Source organism: Oncorhynchus clarkii, chromosome 13 (assembly GCF_045791955.1).
Source record: "Oncorhynchus clarkii lewisi isolate Uvic-CL-2024 chromosome 13, UVic_Ocla_1.0, whole genome shotgun sequence".
NCBI classification, from domain to species: Eukaryota; Metazoa; Chordata; class Actinopteri; order Salmoniformes; family Salmonidae; genus Oncorhynchus; species Oncorhynchus clarkii.
The window spans coordinates 20,251,115-20,269,796 of NC_092159.1; the positions used below are offsets into that span (position 1 = coordinate 20,251,115).

At 46.3% G+C, this 18,682-nt stretch overlaps 1 protein-coding gene across 1 annotated transcript in view; it reads right to left on the reverse strand.

Annotated features, from left to right (window-relative positions):
• LOC139424551 (syntaxin-8-like) overlaps positions 1–18,682 on the reverse strand; it is a 46,956-nt gene that overhangs the window by 6,320 nt on the left and 21,954 nt on the right. Inside the window, exon 7 of the mRNA XM_071176508.1 lies at positions 535–636. Coding sequence (XP_071032609.1) covers positions 535–636 — 102 coding nt within the window. The remainder of the gene's footprint in view (positions 1–534; positions 637–18,682) is intronic.

Below are 18,682 nucleotides of genomic sequence, written 5' to 3' on the forward strand. Positions count from 1 at the left end.
CTGGCGATTGGATAGGGGGACCTATGTGGGACTGTTTTCTATAGTGGAGAGTAGTAGATGTGATAGAGACAATCCCCACGTCACTGTGTGGTGTTTCGGTGTCATCAATGTCGTTGTGTCTGATCAATTAAGCAGCATCGAGTCTGCTTCCGGTGGGCACAGCAATGATATCGCTGAATGGACAACGATGGATGGAGCTACTCTGGGAGAACCCATCTTTAGAGGGTTCTGATAGGAGCTCTTTAACACGATCTTTAACCATCATGAATGACTTACCTGGAGAGTAAAGATTATAGGACCGAGACTTAATATAACACATAACTGAGCGCATTTAGAGTTTGGGTCTGGCTTTCCCATTACTGAAGGTCTATGCTCCCTTTACTAGTCCATTCACAGCACACTGAACTGTACTGAGAGCTGCAGAAAGACAAAAAGGAGATGGGACCGATGCTTGTAAATCTGGATGAGAGACAGACTTATTACAGTTGGGTTAGGAACACCGAGCAGATCAAATGAGAAGGAAGATGGGCTCACCGCAGGAAGCCGACTTAGTCTCCACCAGCTTAACCCTTCTTGTCTCGTTGCGGATCCGGTCATCCGTCTTGTCCACCAGGTGGGTGAGGTCATCTATGATTTCTAAGAGGGAAAGAGAGAAGGGACACAGTTGGTTGGAACGATGCTTCAGTTCAATATCAGTTAAAGTACATCTCAAAGACCACAAAAGGAACACCTATGTGAAAATGCTATTCATTGACTACAGCTCAGCGTTCAACACCATAGTGCCCTCAAAGCTCATCACTAAGCTAAGGATCCTGGGACTAAACACATCCCTCTGCAACTGGATCCTGGACTTCCTGACAGGCCACCCCCAGGTGGTGAGGGTAGGTAGCAACACATCTGCCACGCTGATCCTCAACACTGGAGCCCCCCAGGGGTGCGTGCTCAGTCCCCTCCTATACTCCCTATTCACCCACGACTGCATGGCCAGGCACGACTCCAACACCATCATTAAGTTTGCAGACGACACACAGTGGTAGGTAGGCCTGATCACCGACAACAACGACACAGCCTATAGGGAGGAGGTCAGAGACCTGGCCGGGTGGTGCCAGAATAACAACCTATCCCTCAATGTAACCAAGACTAAGGAGATGATTGTGGACTACAGGAAAAGAAGGACCGAGCACGCCCCCATTCTCATCGACAGGGCTGTAGTGGAGCTGGTTGAGAGCTTCAAGTTCCTTGGTGTCCACATCACCAACAAACTAGAATGGTCCAAACACACCAAGACAGTCGTGAAGAATAGAGCCTATTCCCTATCAGGAAACTAAAACGATTTGGCATGGGTCCTGAGATCCTCAAAAGGTTCTACAGCTGCAACATCGAGAGCACTGGTTGCATCACTACCTGGTACGGCAATTGCTCGGCCGCAAGGCACTACAGAGGGTAGTGCGTATGGCCCAGTACATCACCGGGGCTAAACTGCCTGCCATCCAGGACCTCTACACCAGGCGGTGTCAGAGGAAGGCCCTAAAAATTGTCAAAGACCCCAGCCACCCCAGTCATAGACTGTTCTCTCTACTACCACATGGCAAGCGATACCGGAGTGCCAAGTCTAGGACAAAAAGGTTTCTCAACAGTTTTTACCCCCAAGCCATAAGACTTCTGAACAGGTAATCAAATGGCTACCTGGACTATCTGCATTGTGTGCCCCCCCCAACCCCTCTTTTACGCTGCTGCTACTCTCTGTTTATCATATATGCATAGTCACTTTAACTATACATTCATGTACATACTACCTCAATCAGCCTGACTAACCTTTGTCTGTATGTAGCCTCACTACTTTTATAGCCTCGCTACTGTACATAGCCTCGCTGCTGTTATTTTTCACTGTCTATTTACTGTTGTTTTTATTTCTTTACGTACCTTTTGTTCACCTAATACCTTTTTTGCACTATTGGTTAGAGCTTGTAAGTAAGCATTTCACCGTAAGTTCTACACCTGTTGTCTTCGGCGCACGTGACAAATAAACTTTGATTTGATGAAATTAAAAAAGTATGATTCTTTTCAGATTTAAGAGACCTCCAACAGTCCTGTGCTCTCGGCACTCGCTAATAAAATCCCCCTTTATAGAAACGCTACGGACTTGGAAGGAAACAGAGCCTATATAGGGGCTGTCGGCAGCCTCAAACAGCCCTCGAGACAAAAGACAAGAGCGATAGGGTGGGGGGGAATGTGTGAAAGCACTCTTTTCCCTTTCAAAATCGTTCAGTACTTCCTGAATCAATGCTGGCTTTAATCAGTGACTCTACTGTGATTTAATGGCTGCTCGTGGAACAGACGTCGGCCGGGCGCTGCTGCAATACAGTAGGACTTCCTGTCTTGAAGGCCGTCCAGCTGGAGGCCTGTGATTCATAACGACGAGTTGCTGTGGTGACACGACAGCCACAGTAGTCCACAACTGCTGAAGACCACCCGACACCACGACTTAGGTCACTGCCATCCAACACAACAGCTCAGCAAAATCCCAGCAGGCAAAAGTGGTTAACATGACGTCATAATAAATGTAAAACTGGTCATTTAAAAAAAAAAATAATAATTTTAACCAGTTTTGCTCCCTGGGAAATGCAGTGATAATTTACATATTACATCTCTTCACTCGCTGCAAGAGCCTGTTTTTGTATTACATTGAGTAAACTGTGTTTCAGCGGCGAGAGCCTTTGGAAATGTTTCAGCGGCGAGAGCCTTTGAAAATGTTTCAGCGGCGAGAGCCTTTGAAAATGTTTCAGCGGCGAGAGCCTTTGAAAATGTTTCAGCGGCGAGAGCCTTTGAAAATGTTTCAGCGGCGAGAGCCTTTGAAAATGTTTCAGCGGCGAGAGCCTTTGAAAATGTTTCCACTGCTGTACTTGCCATTCAACTCAAAGGCAGAGTAAAGCAATTACTCAACAATGAAACACAAACATGAAGAAATATCTGAAGAAATATGAGCGAAAAAAAAGTGTCAAAACAGCATGGCTCATTGCTCGAGTTCTACATTAAATTATTTATTGCTAAACAGAATCTAAATGATCCATTTCGTCTTTAGAGTTTGGGGGTACGTCTGTAGATCGAGCTGTGTGGCACTGGCTCGTCGTTTGTTCGATTCAAAGCCTCGATGATAGGTCCTCTCCAGTCTCCAGCAAACCTTTGACAGAATTAAAAATGCTAGGGCCACGAACAGTGACGTGTTGTGGACTGACATTTTTTTTTTAAACAAACTGAGGCTGACGAGAAAAACACCAACTGAAAGGACAGAAACTCTGTTCACATATTACCAATTTTGGCAAGTTGTAGTTTTTTTCAGGAAAGGAAAGCAAGTCTTTCACATACAGGTCCTCCTTTGGCTGCCAACTCAAACAAGCTGCTTTCTTATTTCCAGGAAACTACCTGTTTGCTGATGTCTGAGACAGACATACATGGCTAAGAGAGGGTTTTCTAGCAGGTTACAAAATTACTCCAATACAATTCGCATCCGTCCTGTGTAACATCAACTAGGATAAATTATGAAATTCCCACGAGTGAGTTCGAAGGTCATAATCAGACTATTCTTATCTCTAGTTAAGTTGTCTTTCCTAGTTTCGAGACGCCCCTTTGCCAGTGAGAAAACATGCTTCGGTAAGTGGAGTCATCAGTGGATGACAAGGGAACCTGCTTTCAGCCCAACTCAGATAATTAAGTTGGGGATAATTTGGGTGAGACGGGTCAGGCAGCGTCAGCTCTAAAGGGGCAAAGTGCGGAGGAGAGGGGCGACGGAGAGACGTGAGAGGGCAATGTGTAAAACATCTCCTGGGACATCCACCTCATCCTAGCATGAGGCAACAATTTATGAGCAGCGAAAGAGAGAGAAAGACACCAAGAGACGGTCTTACAAGTTCGACCAGCGACCCCCTTGGGACACACAAAAAAAATAAAAAACACACAAAAAAAACAACGAACCAACTCGCTTTTCCTCTTCGCATGCCGCGCTCCAGAGATACAGTTCCCAATTTCCTAATGTAGCACGTTGCGCCGATACATGACAGCTGCTCTCCCTGGCTCGGACCAGGCCTATCAGCCACACCACAAATACATGGCATGGCAAAACGAAGGTTGTTTATTTTAAATTCTATTACACTGGATAAACCTCCAAACCCACAGTGTGGGAGAGAGCACAGAGTCATAGGCTCATACTTACACAGCGATGTAATTCGCTCACTTTGAGAATTCAGGAGCAACATGCCAGAGACAGAAAACACACAAGTCACACATTCTCACACAGAAGCTTCTTAACTTAAATGAGGAGAAAGTTGGCGGGACACAGCTGTTTGTGTCTAGTTTACTATTCAGTGCACAGCACATCAACAAGTTTAATGAATGGATTTCTCCACCCACACATCCCCACAGACACAAACCAATGTGAAAGCCCAATCTAAAACAGCAATCTAAAACTGACGAAAAAACTCCCAAGCAAAGACTTTAAAAAATGCAGATAAATGGGCAACGAGCCCTCAATATTCCACCTTTTTTAAACGAAGGGACAAGTGATTGCAAGTCAGAGGAAGAGTACATTGGTAAAAACAAACAAGAGTAGCTTTCTTCACTATTAAGACAACTTCGATGTTCTTCCTTCCCTGAGGAAAGAGACATGAATCTATCAGCGTCATAATATACACTCAAGAAACTAACTACACTTTTCTTAATTAATCTACGCAAAGATATTTATGTGCTTGTTCCAACATTCCCCAAGAAAATGCAGGAGGCAATTAGCAAGTTCTTAATGGAACTGTTTCCATTGTCACCTCATTTGTTTAGCTAGAAAGACAATTAAAAACTCCAGGCGCAGTCGATTGGGGGAAAGACCGGGTGGGTGGGTGGTTGTTTGGCAGCCAAAAGACAGAGACAGCAGTGCTGTTGAGATTACGCGGACGCGTCAACTGACAGGCCAAGTTCACAGCTCTGAAAAAAAAAAAGAAGAGACTTTCCTTCCCAAACAGCAAAATAAACAGCGCAATTCTGTCTCTTCCAGAAGGGTACACGCCATTGTCACCTTGCTTTCCTCTCTTTCTCTCTCAACTAGATGCAAAGAAGGGAAAGCACCCTCGCATGAGATTGATTTTGTTTTCAGGTTGCATCATCTTCCTAGTCTTCTCCGTCTTTGTCCTTGTAACAGTACAGGTTGCCGAGGAGGAAAGGTGTAGGCGTGGCCACGACTGACGTCATTTGACACAGCAATTCCCCGACCACACCGGTGCACCGTAGGACGACGGTCCCGTTCTTCTGAGGAAACATGGCGCCGCCGAAGACTTAGGACACAGATGTTGTTCTGCGATGACGTCACCCACACCTTTACTTTCTCCTCTGCGGCCGACCACACTGCGCCCTCTCAGAGTCCCATCATGTCCCGTCCAAGACAATTACACTGCTTCTCTAAACAATGTTTCTGATTGCCTTCAGATCCAATGCCAGCTTCCTGTCTCAAGACACAATAGTTAACAGGTTCATGTCCATCCCTGGTGGATGGTCATCTGGACGGAGAGACTGAGAGACTTCCTCTCCTCTGCACATAGGGAACAGTGAGTTCTAGGATGAACGTCTTAGTTTCAGTACTGGACGGCCAATTGTTCTGGGAGACCAAAGAAGCAGAAATCCCTTTGAGGAATAGTGAGGAATAGGGTTTGTCGTGGACAATGTTCTACTTCCGTGTCCGATCACTGGCTCTGACCATGAGATTTTCCTCTCAGACGACACAGAGCAGAAAACTCGCATCATTCTCAATTTCCTTGTCTGGCATCTCAAATCATGTCTCACGCCTGCAAACAAACATTGGAGGATATGACCTCAAGGTCCAACATTACCCATTCTTGCTCATCCAGATCCAAGATCCAACTTCATTACACAACTGTAAGCAGAGCAATACTTATGGTCCGGTACGAACATACAGTGGGGAGAACAAGTATTTGATACACTGCCGATTTTGCAGGTTTTCCTACTTACAAAGCATGTAGAGGTCTGTCATTTGTATCATAGGTACACTTCAACTGTGAGAGACGGAATCTAAAACAAAAATCCAGAAAATCACATTGTATGATTTTTAAGTAATTCATTTGTATTTTATTGCATGACATAAGTATTTGATCACCTACCAACCAGTAAGAATTCCGGCTCTCACAGACCTGTTAGTTTTTCTTTAAGAAGCACTCCTGTTCTCCACTCATTACCTGTATTAACTGCACTTGTTTGAACTCGTTACCTGTATAAAAGACACCTGTCCACACAATCAAACAGACTCCAACCTCTCCACAATGACCAAGACCAGAGAGCTGTGTAAGGACATCAGGGATAAAATTGTAGACCTGCACAAGGCTGGGATGGGCTACAGGACAATAGGCAAGCAGCTTGGTGAGAAGGCAACAACTGTTGGCGCAATTATTAGAAAATGGAAGAAGTTCAAGATGACGGTCAATCACCCTTGGTCTGGGGCTCCATGCAAGATCTCACCTCGTGGGGCATCAATGATCATGAGGAAGGTGAGGGATCAGTCCAGAACTACACGGCAGGACCTGGTCAATGACCTGAAGAGAACTGGGCCCACAGAAAGAAAAGAAAACACACTACGCCGTCATGGATTAAAATCCTGCGGACACGCAAGGTCCCCCTGCTCAAGCCAGCGCATGTCCAGGCCCATTTGAAGTTTGCCAATGACCATCTGGATGATCCAGAGGAGGAATGGGAGAAGGTCATGTGGTCTGATGAGACAAAAATATAGCTTTTTGGTCTAAACTCCACTCGCCGTGTTTGGAGGAAGAAGAAGGATGAGTACAACCCCAAGAACACCATCCCAACCATGAAGAATGGAGGTGGAAACATTATTCTTTGGGGATGCTTTTCTGCAAAGGGGACAGGACGACGGCACCGTATTGAGGGGAGGATGGATGGGGCCATGTATCGCGAGATCTTGGCCAACAACCTCCTTCCCTCAGTAAGAGCATTGAAGATGGGTCGTGGCTGGGTCTTCCAGCATGACAACGACCCGAAACACACAGCCAGGGCAACTAAGGAGTGGCTCCGTAAGAAGCATCTCAAGGTCCTGGAGTGGCCTAGCCACTCTCCAGACCTGAACCCAATATAAAATCTTTGGAGGGAGCTGAAAGTCCGTATTGCCCAGCAACAGCCCCGAAACCTGAAGGATCTGGAGAAGGTCTGCATGGAGGAGTGGGCCAAAATCCCTGCTGCAGTGTGTGCAAACCTGGTGAAGATCTACAGGAAACGTATGATCTCTGTAATTGCAAACAAAGGTATCTGTACCAAATATTAAGTTCTGCTTTTCTGATGTATCCACATGAGTATGTCATGCAATAAAATGCTAATTAATTACTTAAAAATCATACAATGTGATTTTCTGGATTTTTGTTTTAGATTCCGTCTCTGACAGTTGAAGTGTACCTATGATAAAAAATACAGACCTCTACATGCTTTGTAAGTAGGAAAACCTGCTAAATCGGCAGTGTATCAAATACTTGTTCTCCCCACTGTAAGTAAGGAGGCCATTCGGGACCATTGGAGCAGAGCTGTGGCCTTGGCGCCAGTTACAAAATGGAGTGGAGTTCATCAAGGGGCAGGAAGTGCAACTGAGTGAAGCAATGGTTCAGGTATTGGGGTCTGTCAATGCAGTGTCCTGGGAGGGATTTCCCAGTCTCATCCCCCACAGGATGTGGTGTTGGGCCACAGGCCAATAGGCATCCAGTACCACCAACAGGAGCTGTCACAGCAGAGTCTGTAGAAGAGGCAAAGCAGCAGTCCTAGGCCTCGAGTGTGTGTGTGTGTCTCTGTCTGTCTCACCCCCCCCCCCCCCCCAACCATGTCTCTTGTAGGCTATTACAACAGGGCTCAGACAACTAACATCAGCCCTACACAAAACAAAGGGAAATGTCGCTCTTCGAGATGAATGAGAGGGGACTCAGTCCCTCCCCAACCTCCTTCATATCCCTCCAAACACCCAAGTTGCTGACTCATTTGTACTGGATTTGCTGTTGCGGCTTTGGGGCACCATTCTAAACAGTGACACCCCACTGGCTCCAGGACACGCTGTATTAACTGTGTGTGTTATTGTAGGATGCCTTCCCAATCCGATGGCCCGGGCACACAGAGAGAGAGCGAGAGAGCTGCTTGTTTTTTACAAACACAAAACGACTCGGCAGGCGCTCATTTTGTTGCACTTACCCGAGTGATTTCTCCTGAGGATATGACAGGCAGAGAGCTCCACTTTACACTCTGAATCCTGGGCCCCTGTCGCTAGTTACCCACCACAACTGTTACCAAGTGGTCCCAATTGTAGAGAGGAGAGGTCCCTGGTTGCCAAGCAAAACACAACACACTGTCGTTACTGAAACTTCACTTGGCGCACAATTACACTATTTACAAGAATTTGCGCCTTTCCGTCAAAGTTTGTCTTCTTCTTTTTCTTCTTAAGACTTTTCCCCCCACCTCGATGAGCATGGTAAACAAACGCACCCGAGTGGCTGCTGAGTGAGGATTAGTAAGGGCTGCACTCACAGCTCTGAGCTTTCTGACTTTATAAACTGACAGCGAAGCCCGGAGAGAGCAACGCTGAGCTGGGTCCAATAATGTGGAGAGAGAAAAACGAACTAAAAGGAGCCATTTCGATCTCAATAAGAAGGACTTGGGTAAAGAAACAGTGCAGAACATGTGTTTTGGCCAGTCTGACATGTGGGAAGTAGAAGAAATAAACAACGCCACTTTCTTCTCCTAACAACCATCGAGCGTAGCTAGTAAAAAAATAAAAAGAAAAGAGCTGTCCGTTTATTCGTTCATAATGGCGTGTCTGTTGAGGTTTACAAGACCACTTGCTGATGGGAAGTTAATGCCTTGATTTCTGAAGTCGATCCAAAACCAACAACATGCCTCAAGACATGTTGATTCATGATGAAAAAATGTGACCACAAAAATAACAAAATCAACAATAATAAAAAATAAACACTACATTTGGCCCTGTTAGCATTGCTTGTCCAATGAATCTGATTTATACAAGGTTTGTAAAGCCTCTAAGGCTCTTAGAAGCTGAAAAGTATGTGTGGAATGGACTGCTTTTACGAGAGGGGATCGATAGGCCTCGACCAAGGCAGTGACAAATGGCACCTTGGGCCACCAGAAAATAGCCTTGCCATGAGGTCGAAGATGTGTGTGAGTGTGTGTCCGTGTGTCTCTTCCTCCTGTGTGTGTCAGTCATTATCTGTAAGCAATAACACACTCGCCAGGAGCTTTTTGGAGCTGAAGCATCTCCATGCGTTTCCTCCCAGCATCTGGTCTTCTGAAGTGCCTCAGCACATGTGCATAGATTAGTCTCACCACAGGGTTGGAATTGCCCCTGCCTCCATGAATCCACAGCCCTCCACCGAGCACGACGGGGTCCCGTACCATTTACCCCAAATATTCGTCGTCAGTCGTCACACGGACACCCAAAATGGAGGTCGGGTTGACGGATGACTCTGTTTAAAGGTGGAACCTCCACTAGAAAGAATGCACTTGAAAGAGAAGCCATAGACATCCCCACCACTGAGCCTTTCACTGTGACAAGTGCAGTCCTATCCCGCCGCTGTGCCCTTGCGTTGACGAAATACAGTCGATTTGGGTCCGACTGGCGTTAGCGAAACAGGAAGTCGGGTGAATTACGGCAGTGGTTCTCAAATCTCTCCTCGGGGTCCCTCAGACGTTTCACAATTTTTGCTGTAGCCCTGAATTAGCTCACCTGACTCACTTAGTCAAGAGCTTGATGAATAGTCTTGATGAATAGTCTATCTACTGCTCTGAGCTGGACTCCCTAATCTAGTGGTTTGAGAACCTCTTTTAAAAGAGCAGAAACCCACAGCGCAGGTCGGGCACACCGCGGAACGTAGTATACTGGTCGGTTGCCAGGTTCTCAGAACCAAACCTAGGTCTTTCATACCCACCAGGCCGCAGCCATTCAGGATATTGCTTCAGAGGGTTGCCAGATTCCAGATTGATCCAGCAGCTTCCGATCATGGCCAGGTGCCACTGAACAGTGGGAGAGTGATGAGCACGAGGGTGCCGGCAGAAGAACGGCCCAGAAGCACGGGACTCAGGGCAGGGGAACCATCGTGGGCACGGTCCCACAAATCACACTTCCTTACCAAGACCTTGGAGGAGGAGGTAACACATTAAAACGGGGGAACATTTCACTTGTGCCACCACTGGCTCAGTTTAGAGTATGGTGGTAGCAACACCAGGGGCGTGGGTTTTCCGCAAGGGACACATCAACTAAGAATTGGTTGACAGTTCTGTAAATCGTTTTGCATACAAGTGTCGGCTAAATGACCATGCTGTTATCATTATTAGGGAAAAGTGGAACAGTGCAACAGGAAACACAAACTCTGGACGGATTACAGAGGGCACAGACGCAGTAAAGCATTAGGTCGTTTCCAGGATCTAGCATCGTCTCGCTGGCCTGGCACAGCAGTGCTGTAGAAACACCCTGTAGGTATTGTCAATGTAAACACCACCCGCAGAGACTATGTTTCTCACCAACAAAACAAATCTGGACTAAGTTATACTGCACCCCTGTGGAGCTGAGCTGAGCTTCCCGGCAGTACACGGAGTGTGTCTGAATGCCTGCTAAGGGTTGTAGTGGGACTTTGATGTGCAGACAGGGCCCGTTTAACACACACACATTCTGCCAGGACCCTTGTCTGGGTCCAGAGTGAGGATTCACCATCCATAATAACGCCAAGTCCCTCACTGTCCATTGACAGTGGAGAAGAAGTCCAGAGGAAAGACGTGTCTCAAACAGGAAACTATGATGGAGACGTTTTATTATGGAAAACCGATTCCACCGCCAGCTGTTGTTTAGCCATTCGGAGTACAGGAATGTGTAACAAGAGACAGTTTTGGTACTGAATATTAAAAATAAAATAAAAAGTATCACGATAACTTGACAAATCGGAGAATGACTCATGTGAAGAGAGACTGAAGTCAGTGACATCTATGAGCTGAGTAAGACATTAGGGGGCAAAAGGGTAAGGCCAACAGGATGTACTTCCAAGCGGGCCAATCTGGTTGAAAAGACGTCACTGTAACCAGTTTACAACCAGAATCCCAGCGTTGTTTTGCATGCTGGGTTGCCTTTAGCATGACTGCCCTTTCAAATGGTTCCTTACATGTCACAGGGCTCCAAGTTCCAGTACGTTACCACAGTGCACCTGAAGTCTGCTGCTGATCTATGCTGTTACCTGGGTTCAAAGTTTTGATTGGATCAGAAGAACTCCGTAACACCTCTGATAGGGGTGATATCATTGGCTTGTAAAAATTCCACAGCACTTCATACAAAGACTAAAATAACAGCAAGTAGGTGAAATAATTAAGTCACCTGCAAACATACACAACATGTTATTTTCCCTTCTGAAAGCTTCCCTGGAGCTGTTTTTATTTATGTTATGTTATTTTAATTTATGATACCATTATAAACTGTGGGTTAGAGAGAGACAGAAAGAGACAGAGAGACAGAGAGAGACAGAGAGACAGAAAGAGACAGAGAGAGAGATTGTGTGTGTGTGAGGGAGACAGACAGACAGACAAACACAGACACACAGGCAGACAGACAGAGAGAGAGAGCGAGAGAGAGGGACAGACAGAGAGAGAGAGCGAGCGAGAGAGAGGGACAGACAGAGACAGAGAGCGAGAGAAAGAGAGAGGTGGGGATACTATTGTGGTAAAAGTCCCTCTATTAAAATGTTTAAAACCCACAAACTTGGGCCGTGGCAGGGCTATGTGCTGTTGTAGCTCACGCCAGAATAAATGTTTAGGCACAGTGTTCCTGAAAAAACATCCATACAGGAAAAATACCCCCCCCTCACCCCCCTATGTAGCTTCTGGACACCAAAGAAGGTATTTCACCACCAAAACACACACCGAAACATGCTGCAAGCGTGCACACACGCAAACGGATTCACGCACACACAAGGCGTACACACACTCACACAATCATATACTGAACATACACAAGCGCAACCTATCTAAATGCCATCACATAACGTACATAGGAAAACTAAGTGAAAAGAAGAGGCTTTTAGGGGAGTACTATGCAGCAATCGTCTCCACAGCTGCGAGTGCAGATGCTGTATAATTACAGAGAGCCCTCACCGCTGATGAGGAACATGAGTAGGTGGTGATCGCTTACAGACAGGGAAACCTCTTCTGAGGTACAAAACAAATTAACAAACGTTAATTGATATTTTACGACTTTCCCTCCTCCCAAAACCTCCCCTTAAATCCACAAATCCTGGCAAAACCTCCCCTTTCATCATCAGAACTGTCTCAGCTGTCGTCTCCTTTACTGCCCACTGGTGGCGAGGTAGCTGAATTACAGCGCACTGTACCGCACAGGGCAGCAGCCAACCAGCACACTGACCAGACAGTCAGCGTCCTCTTCGTGTTCTTGTCGTTGTGTTCAAGACACCTCTGTATAGATAACCATATGGTTATGTTGTGACTGAAAGGTCAAAAAGGTAGTGTGTACAAGGCTGATGTTCCTTCCTATATGGCCTTGGCTGGCAGAGAGCCATAGAAACAGAAGCTGCCATAGGGAGGGAGCGGTAAGATGAAACAGCGGCATGCCCTGTGATGTCGAGATCTGTATCTGTCTGGACTCTGTCCTCCAGCCAGTATCAGCTCCCATCCACACGCCAGTCAGTGCACGAACCCCCTGGGAAGACTGTTCTAGATCATTCACCTTGTGTCTAGTCTACTTCATCCTGACAACAGGTAGGTACAGTAACGCCTTGTGTCTACTCTACTTCACCCTGACAACAGGTAGGTACAGTAACACCTTGTGATTACTCTACTTCACCCTGACAAAAGGTAGGTACAGTAACACCTTGTGTCTACTCTACTTCACCCTGACAACAGGTAGGTACAGTAACACCTTGTGTCTACTCTACTTCACACTGACAACAGGTAGGTACAGTAACACCTTGTGTCTACTCTACTTCACCCTGACAACAGGTAGGTACAGTAACACCGTGTGTCTTCTCTACTTCACCCTGACAACAGGTAGGTACAGTAACACCTTGTGTCTACTCTACTTCACCCTGACAACAGGTAGGTACAGTAACACCTTGTGTCTACTCTACTTCACCCTGACAACAGGTAGGTACAGTAACACCTTGTGTCTACTCTACTTCACCTTGACAACAGGTAGGTACAGTAACACCTTTGCTCTTCCGCAACATTTCACTCTGTATCTTTTAACACAAACACTTTGCTGTCGTGGATCCTGGCACAATATACACGGAGTGTATGAAACATGAGGAACACCTTCCTAATATTGAGTCGCACCGCATTTTGCCCTCAGAACAGCGTCGATTCGTCGGGGCATGGACTCTACAAGGTGTGGAAAGCGTTCTACAGTGATGCTGGCCCATGTTGACTCCAATGCTTCCCACAGTTGTGTCAAGTTGGCTGAATGTCCTTTGGGTGGTGGGCCATTCGTGATACACACCCAGCGGCGATGCAGTGCTCGACACAAACCGGTGCGCCTGGCAGCTACGACCATACCCTGTACATAGACACTTAAATATTCTGTCTTGCCCATTCAACCTCTGAATGGCACACATACACAATCCGTGTCTCAATCGTCTCAGGGCTTAAAAATCCTTCTTTAACCCGTCTCCTCCCCTTCATCTACACTGATTGAAGTGGTTTTAACAAGTGACATCAATAAGGGGTCATAGCTTTCACCTGGATTCACCTGGTCAGTCTGTCATGGAAAAAGCAGGTGTTCCTAATATTTTGTACACTCAGTGCATTATTCCTGTTTACATTGTGGGAATTCTTCCTTTTTCTCAGGACGCAGGCCTCCATAAAAAAAATATATTTTTACAGCGCCTGGTTGGGAAACGGAACAGCAGAGACCGAGAATCAAACGGCAACAGTATTAAGCCAAAACCATAACAGAGGAGAAAAATAAGACGCCGGACTAGATCAAAAGGACTTGGTTGTTCATCCGAGCGTAGGCGATCGGAGAGACACAACACAAACAGCGCTCCTCAACCTTTAACAAAACGAGGCTAAAAAGAGCTCATTTGTGAGGGCAAACTGCTTTTGAAGCTCGCCGTACGATTGCAGGGAGGGAGCCGTGAAGATGATGCCTTTTATCAAACCCTCCACTCCATGTGTTTGTCTTGTGGATTTCACACATGGGACAATAGATCAAATAGAGTGGACAGAAACAGGATGTCCTCTTTCGAAGCATGTCAAAAAGCCTTATCTTGGAAACAAAGTCGGATAAGTGATACTCATCCGCCGCGGGTTTCAAATAATCATATGATTAAAGCCTTTGACCTGCTCTTTGAGTCTTTGATTGGGATTGGTTGCGAGTCTCTGCGAAGACTTGAGGGTTTTACACGATAGCCATTGGTCACATGATGGCGGTAACTCAGATGAGTAATCTTCACAGGTGATGTCAGACATTTGTGGCAAAGGGCTGGAACAGAAGACGGGACTCACACGACCACAATGTTCCAGGATTACAGCACGGCAATATCAGATGGATTTAATTTCATGCAATATCTAATACTTCATGGAAGCCCCCCAAAATGTACGATGGGACCAACTTCGAATCAAACGTAATAAGTAGGCTACAACTTGGCAATGACACTCCCCTGACTTGAATTGACAATTAGACAAATTCCATTTAAAATGTGCTTAGTAAGGTGTCTTTACAGACGAATAAACAATTCCACCATCCCCAACAATTCCACTGTAAAACATGTGTGCGCCGCATTTTCAACAGCCTAAAGAGGCATGCGTTCCCATCGCCGAGAGACTGAACAAGCCTGGCGTCTGGAGCCCCCACCCCCCCATCACATCCTCCACATTTTCACTTATGGAACGACGCCCTTCAAAAGCTCACCAAAGACTTTGAGACGCTAATGAAGCATTACCTAATTCAAACATGAAGCCTCCCTCTCTTTTCCTAGCTCCGTCTCACTGTTTCTCTGCATCGGCTGTGATGAATGACTTCTAATGAGTCCCTGCTGTGTGGTTCAACTGGCTGCTTCTTCCAAAAGCACCCCCCTCCCATCTCTCTCACACCCACTCTTTCTCTCCATGGATGAAATCATTGGAAAATGACCCGTCTCTAGGCTGCCTTGCTTCAATGCCATTGCACAGTGTATTTCTAAGCCCATGCTTAACACCGAGTTCGATTTGACTGTGTAACATTTTACCCAACCCCAACCCTCTACAGGTAGCTTGAGCCTCCCCTCAGCCACCCTGTCACACTCGTACGAACCTATCCTATTCACTAATCACAACCTGAGCGAGAACACATGCCCCGTATATTCCATATGTGTGGCATGTTAAAAAGTAACCGTGGTGAATATTCTCTCTATTAAAAAGGGAGAGTAGATGAAGGTCTCTGCTCTTTAGCCCTGCCGAAATGGGAACCACCTGCTGGACTGAGGTGGTGGGTAAGTCTAAGCCCTTCCACTCGTTATATGGGGTGACCCACTTTACCTCCAGACGAGTGGCGAAGAAGAGGCGGTACTTTAAATACATTTACTCCACCGAGACCCCGGCGGGTTCCAAACCGTTGGATGTGGCTTCCAAACCCGGAGTGGTTAGCGATTAAGTAAACAGAGTGGGAGATTTGTTCTCGCTGTCACTCACGTTAGCCAACGAGGCCCGGCTGAGCCAAGCGAGAGCCGAGCCAGGGACAAAGTAGCATTAAATTGCAGGGAATCCTTTGCCCTCCACCAAAAGCGAAAGTGCCAGCTGAAATTGCAACCTCACCACATGGTAAATGCACTTTCCCTTCCCCATGGGGCAATCTGCGATGAAGCCCTCCTGGGGGATATTACAGAGCGATATTAAGACGTTAAGGCCAGTTTGGCGTTAAATCGAACACATACCACTGTGGTGAGGTAACACTCCTTGAAAAGTAATAGCGGTGACACGGGTATGTGAACGAAGGTACGGTATTCATAGTTAACCCCTTGGCTTCTGAGGAGGAGCTAGTGAGGTCGGTGCTGTCAAGGCACCTGAAGAGAAGTTCTGGGTCAAACGCAGGGAGGTCGATCGATGCTGGAATTCAGTCGAACCCACACTATGGCAAACACACACAACTGTGAAAATGCTAGCTTTAAGTGAAGGAGAAGTGACAAAAGATTGTTCTTACACTGAGATAAAACAATGTCATTTTTTAAAACACATTTAGAGTTTGATTGAAGTCCCTCCTTGACCTTAATAGGCAACAGGACTCAACCATCTGATTGATGTGTGTTGCGCAGTCTAACAAGAAGCCATTTTAAAACCTTAACGCCAGCTAAGACCATTTAATGTCATCTAAGACACTTTAAAAAGAGTCAGATTACTCAAAGACACGGTAATGAGAACGACTTGAACCAAACGTTTCCAAGCATTGTCTCATTCTAAAACAACCAACTAGTTCAGATGGGGGGGATGAGCCTGCTGGTGAAATCATAGTTTACTTTCCTTACATGGAGTTTTTACTGCTAATTACTGCTTATTTTTACTGCTTATTACTGCTTATTAGTTTGTGGTTTTCCAAGGGATTAAATACACAATTGATAGTTTGCGAATGAGCGTGTCACTGCCAGGCAATCTGGATGTGGTTGTTATGAGTGGAGGACCAAGGAGCCTCTCCCACTGACTCGCTGGGCCCAGGACAGGGCTCTGAGCTAGGGGACATCTGGAGGTGATCTGGGGCCCCGCTGAGAAACAGACGTGGTGCAGATGAGCTGGAGCTGGGCAACACTTCGGTCTCTGACGCCCTGCCCTGGGCTGCTGCTGTGGGGTGGTGAGTTGTCTCCATCAGAGAGAAACAGTGTGTGTGTGTGTGTGTGTGTGTGTGTGTGTGTGTGTGTGTGTGTGTGTGTGTGTGTGTGTTTTTGAGTGTGCCCGCCTGCGTGTGTGTGTCAGACCAACGTGTTGGACCAGAGAGCTTCTTCCTCAGTCTCCACTTTCACCCACGCCAAAAGTAGGGACGGGTGGTCGGATGCAACTGGTTGATGAGTAACTCGATGAGTAACTCTTTATACTGGAGTATGAGACGGAGAGGCAGCCAGCTAATCTTCACATCCCCTGGAAATCATTCAAAGACGATCATCAAACACACTCATCCCTTTAAGACCAATAACATCCCCACAGTGAGGACAGTTGTCAGCTAGCAGTCTTTTTAATTGCTGACAAAAGTGTCAGGAGGAAAGTTGGCACTTGTAATGGTTTATTCGAGGATGCTGTGGATGTGTTACTGCAAAGGCTGTGCTTAATGGGCGATATACGCAGGGTTTAATTTTTTATCCAGCTATTCCAAGCACAATTAGCCGTGGAAAGGCTTTGCCGCTCCCTTTAAAAGCAGACTCAGGGTCATTCGATCCCTTAGCCAATGAGAACAGATGATCAACAAAATGGGAAAAGAAAGAAAGAAATACACGAACAAGAGTTTTTGAGAGCCCGCCTCTTCTTTCAAAGCTGTTCCCTCTCTGGTGGTGAAGCGAGCTAAACAAGGCCACATTTTAAATCGAGCTAATTGTGTTGAAAGGGTAAATGATCATTAAAGTTAAATTAGGGTTAACTGCATTGCAATGCATTCCCACTCCTCAGTGTGTTTTGAAAACAGCTCGCTTTTAATCTGTCATCTCGTTCATATTCCACAGCAAATGATTGTTAATTACACTTCTTTATACACATATGCCTCTATCGCGCATGTTTGTGAATGTGCCAGAACCTGCGATATACATTTACATTGCCCTTGTTGTACTGACATTATTGGTGCAAAAGAGAGAGAGAGCGAGAAAAAAGACTGGGTTGGGGAAAAAAAATGGACTTTCCTAAATAATTCTATTTACTTTCCGTACAGTTGTCCTAACATGACAAAGAATGTGTGAAGAGGTGTAAAATGTCCCTCTCCGGGTCGTGCTTCGCCCCCTCTCCGTCACATAGTTTGCACACCCATAGATCACTCCTCTTTTCCGGCGTCTGGGAATTCCTGCCAGTTGCCTTTTAATGTGGGTCTCATTTCTGCTGCTAGTGTGTGCGTGTGTGTGTGTGTGTGTTGCTAACGACTGTCACGAGCGGAGCGCCACATTCGTTCCAGATGTACAGCAGCTAATCAAAGCCAAGATCCTCCGAGCAAGACAGCGGCCTGGACCGACGGCGGGAATACCTCCTACATGCTTTATGGCATCTATAAAAACAAAACATTTAAATAGAATAAATCGGAGAATTCTCTCTCGCTCCCTCCTCTTTCTCGCTCTCAGACAAAAACCACAGCTTTTATCGAGGTCTCCGAGCTGCGACAGTATTTAAATGGTTAACAGTAGACTGCCACGTGCACAGGGAAAACACATTGTTTAGCCTCGACCACAATACAGATCTACACAGAGATCGTCTGTGTATTCTTGGTCTGCTGTCTCAGAGCCCAAACTGCATATGAATCATGGGACGTGCCTGAGACGAGAGGAACGGCAATTACTGTGTCACCCAAAACACAAACGTGTGTAACACGTGGGAAAGCCCGCCAGGTTTGACCCCTTTTCCCCCAGTGTCGCTATATAATACTGTTGAATGTGTGACTGGAGAATCAGCCTACTGGCACTTCTCCAGTTCAGCC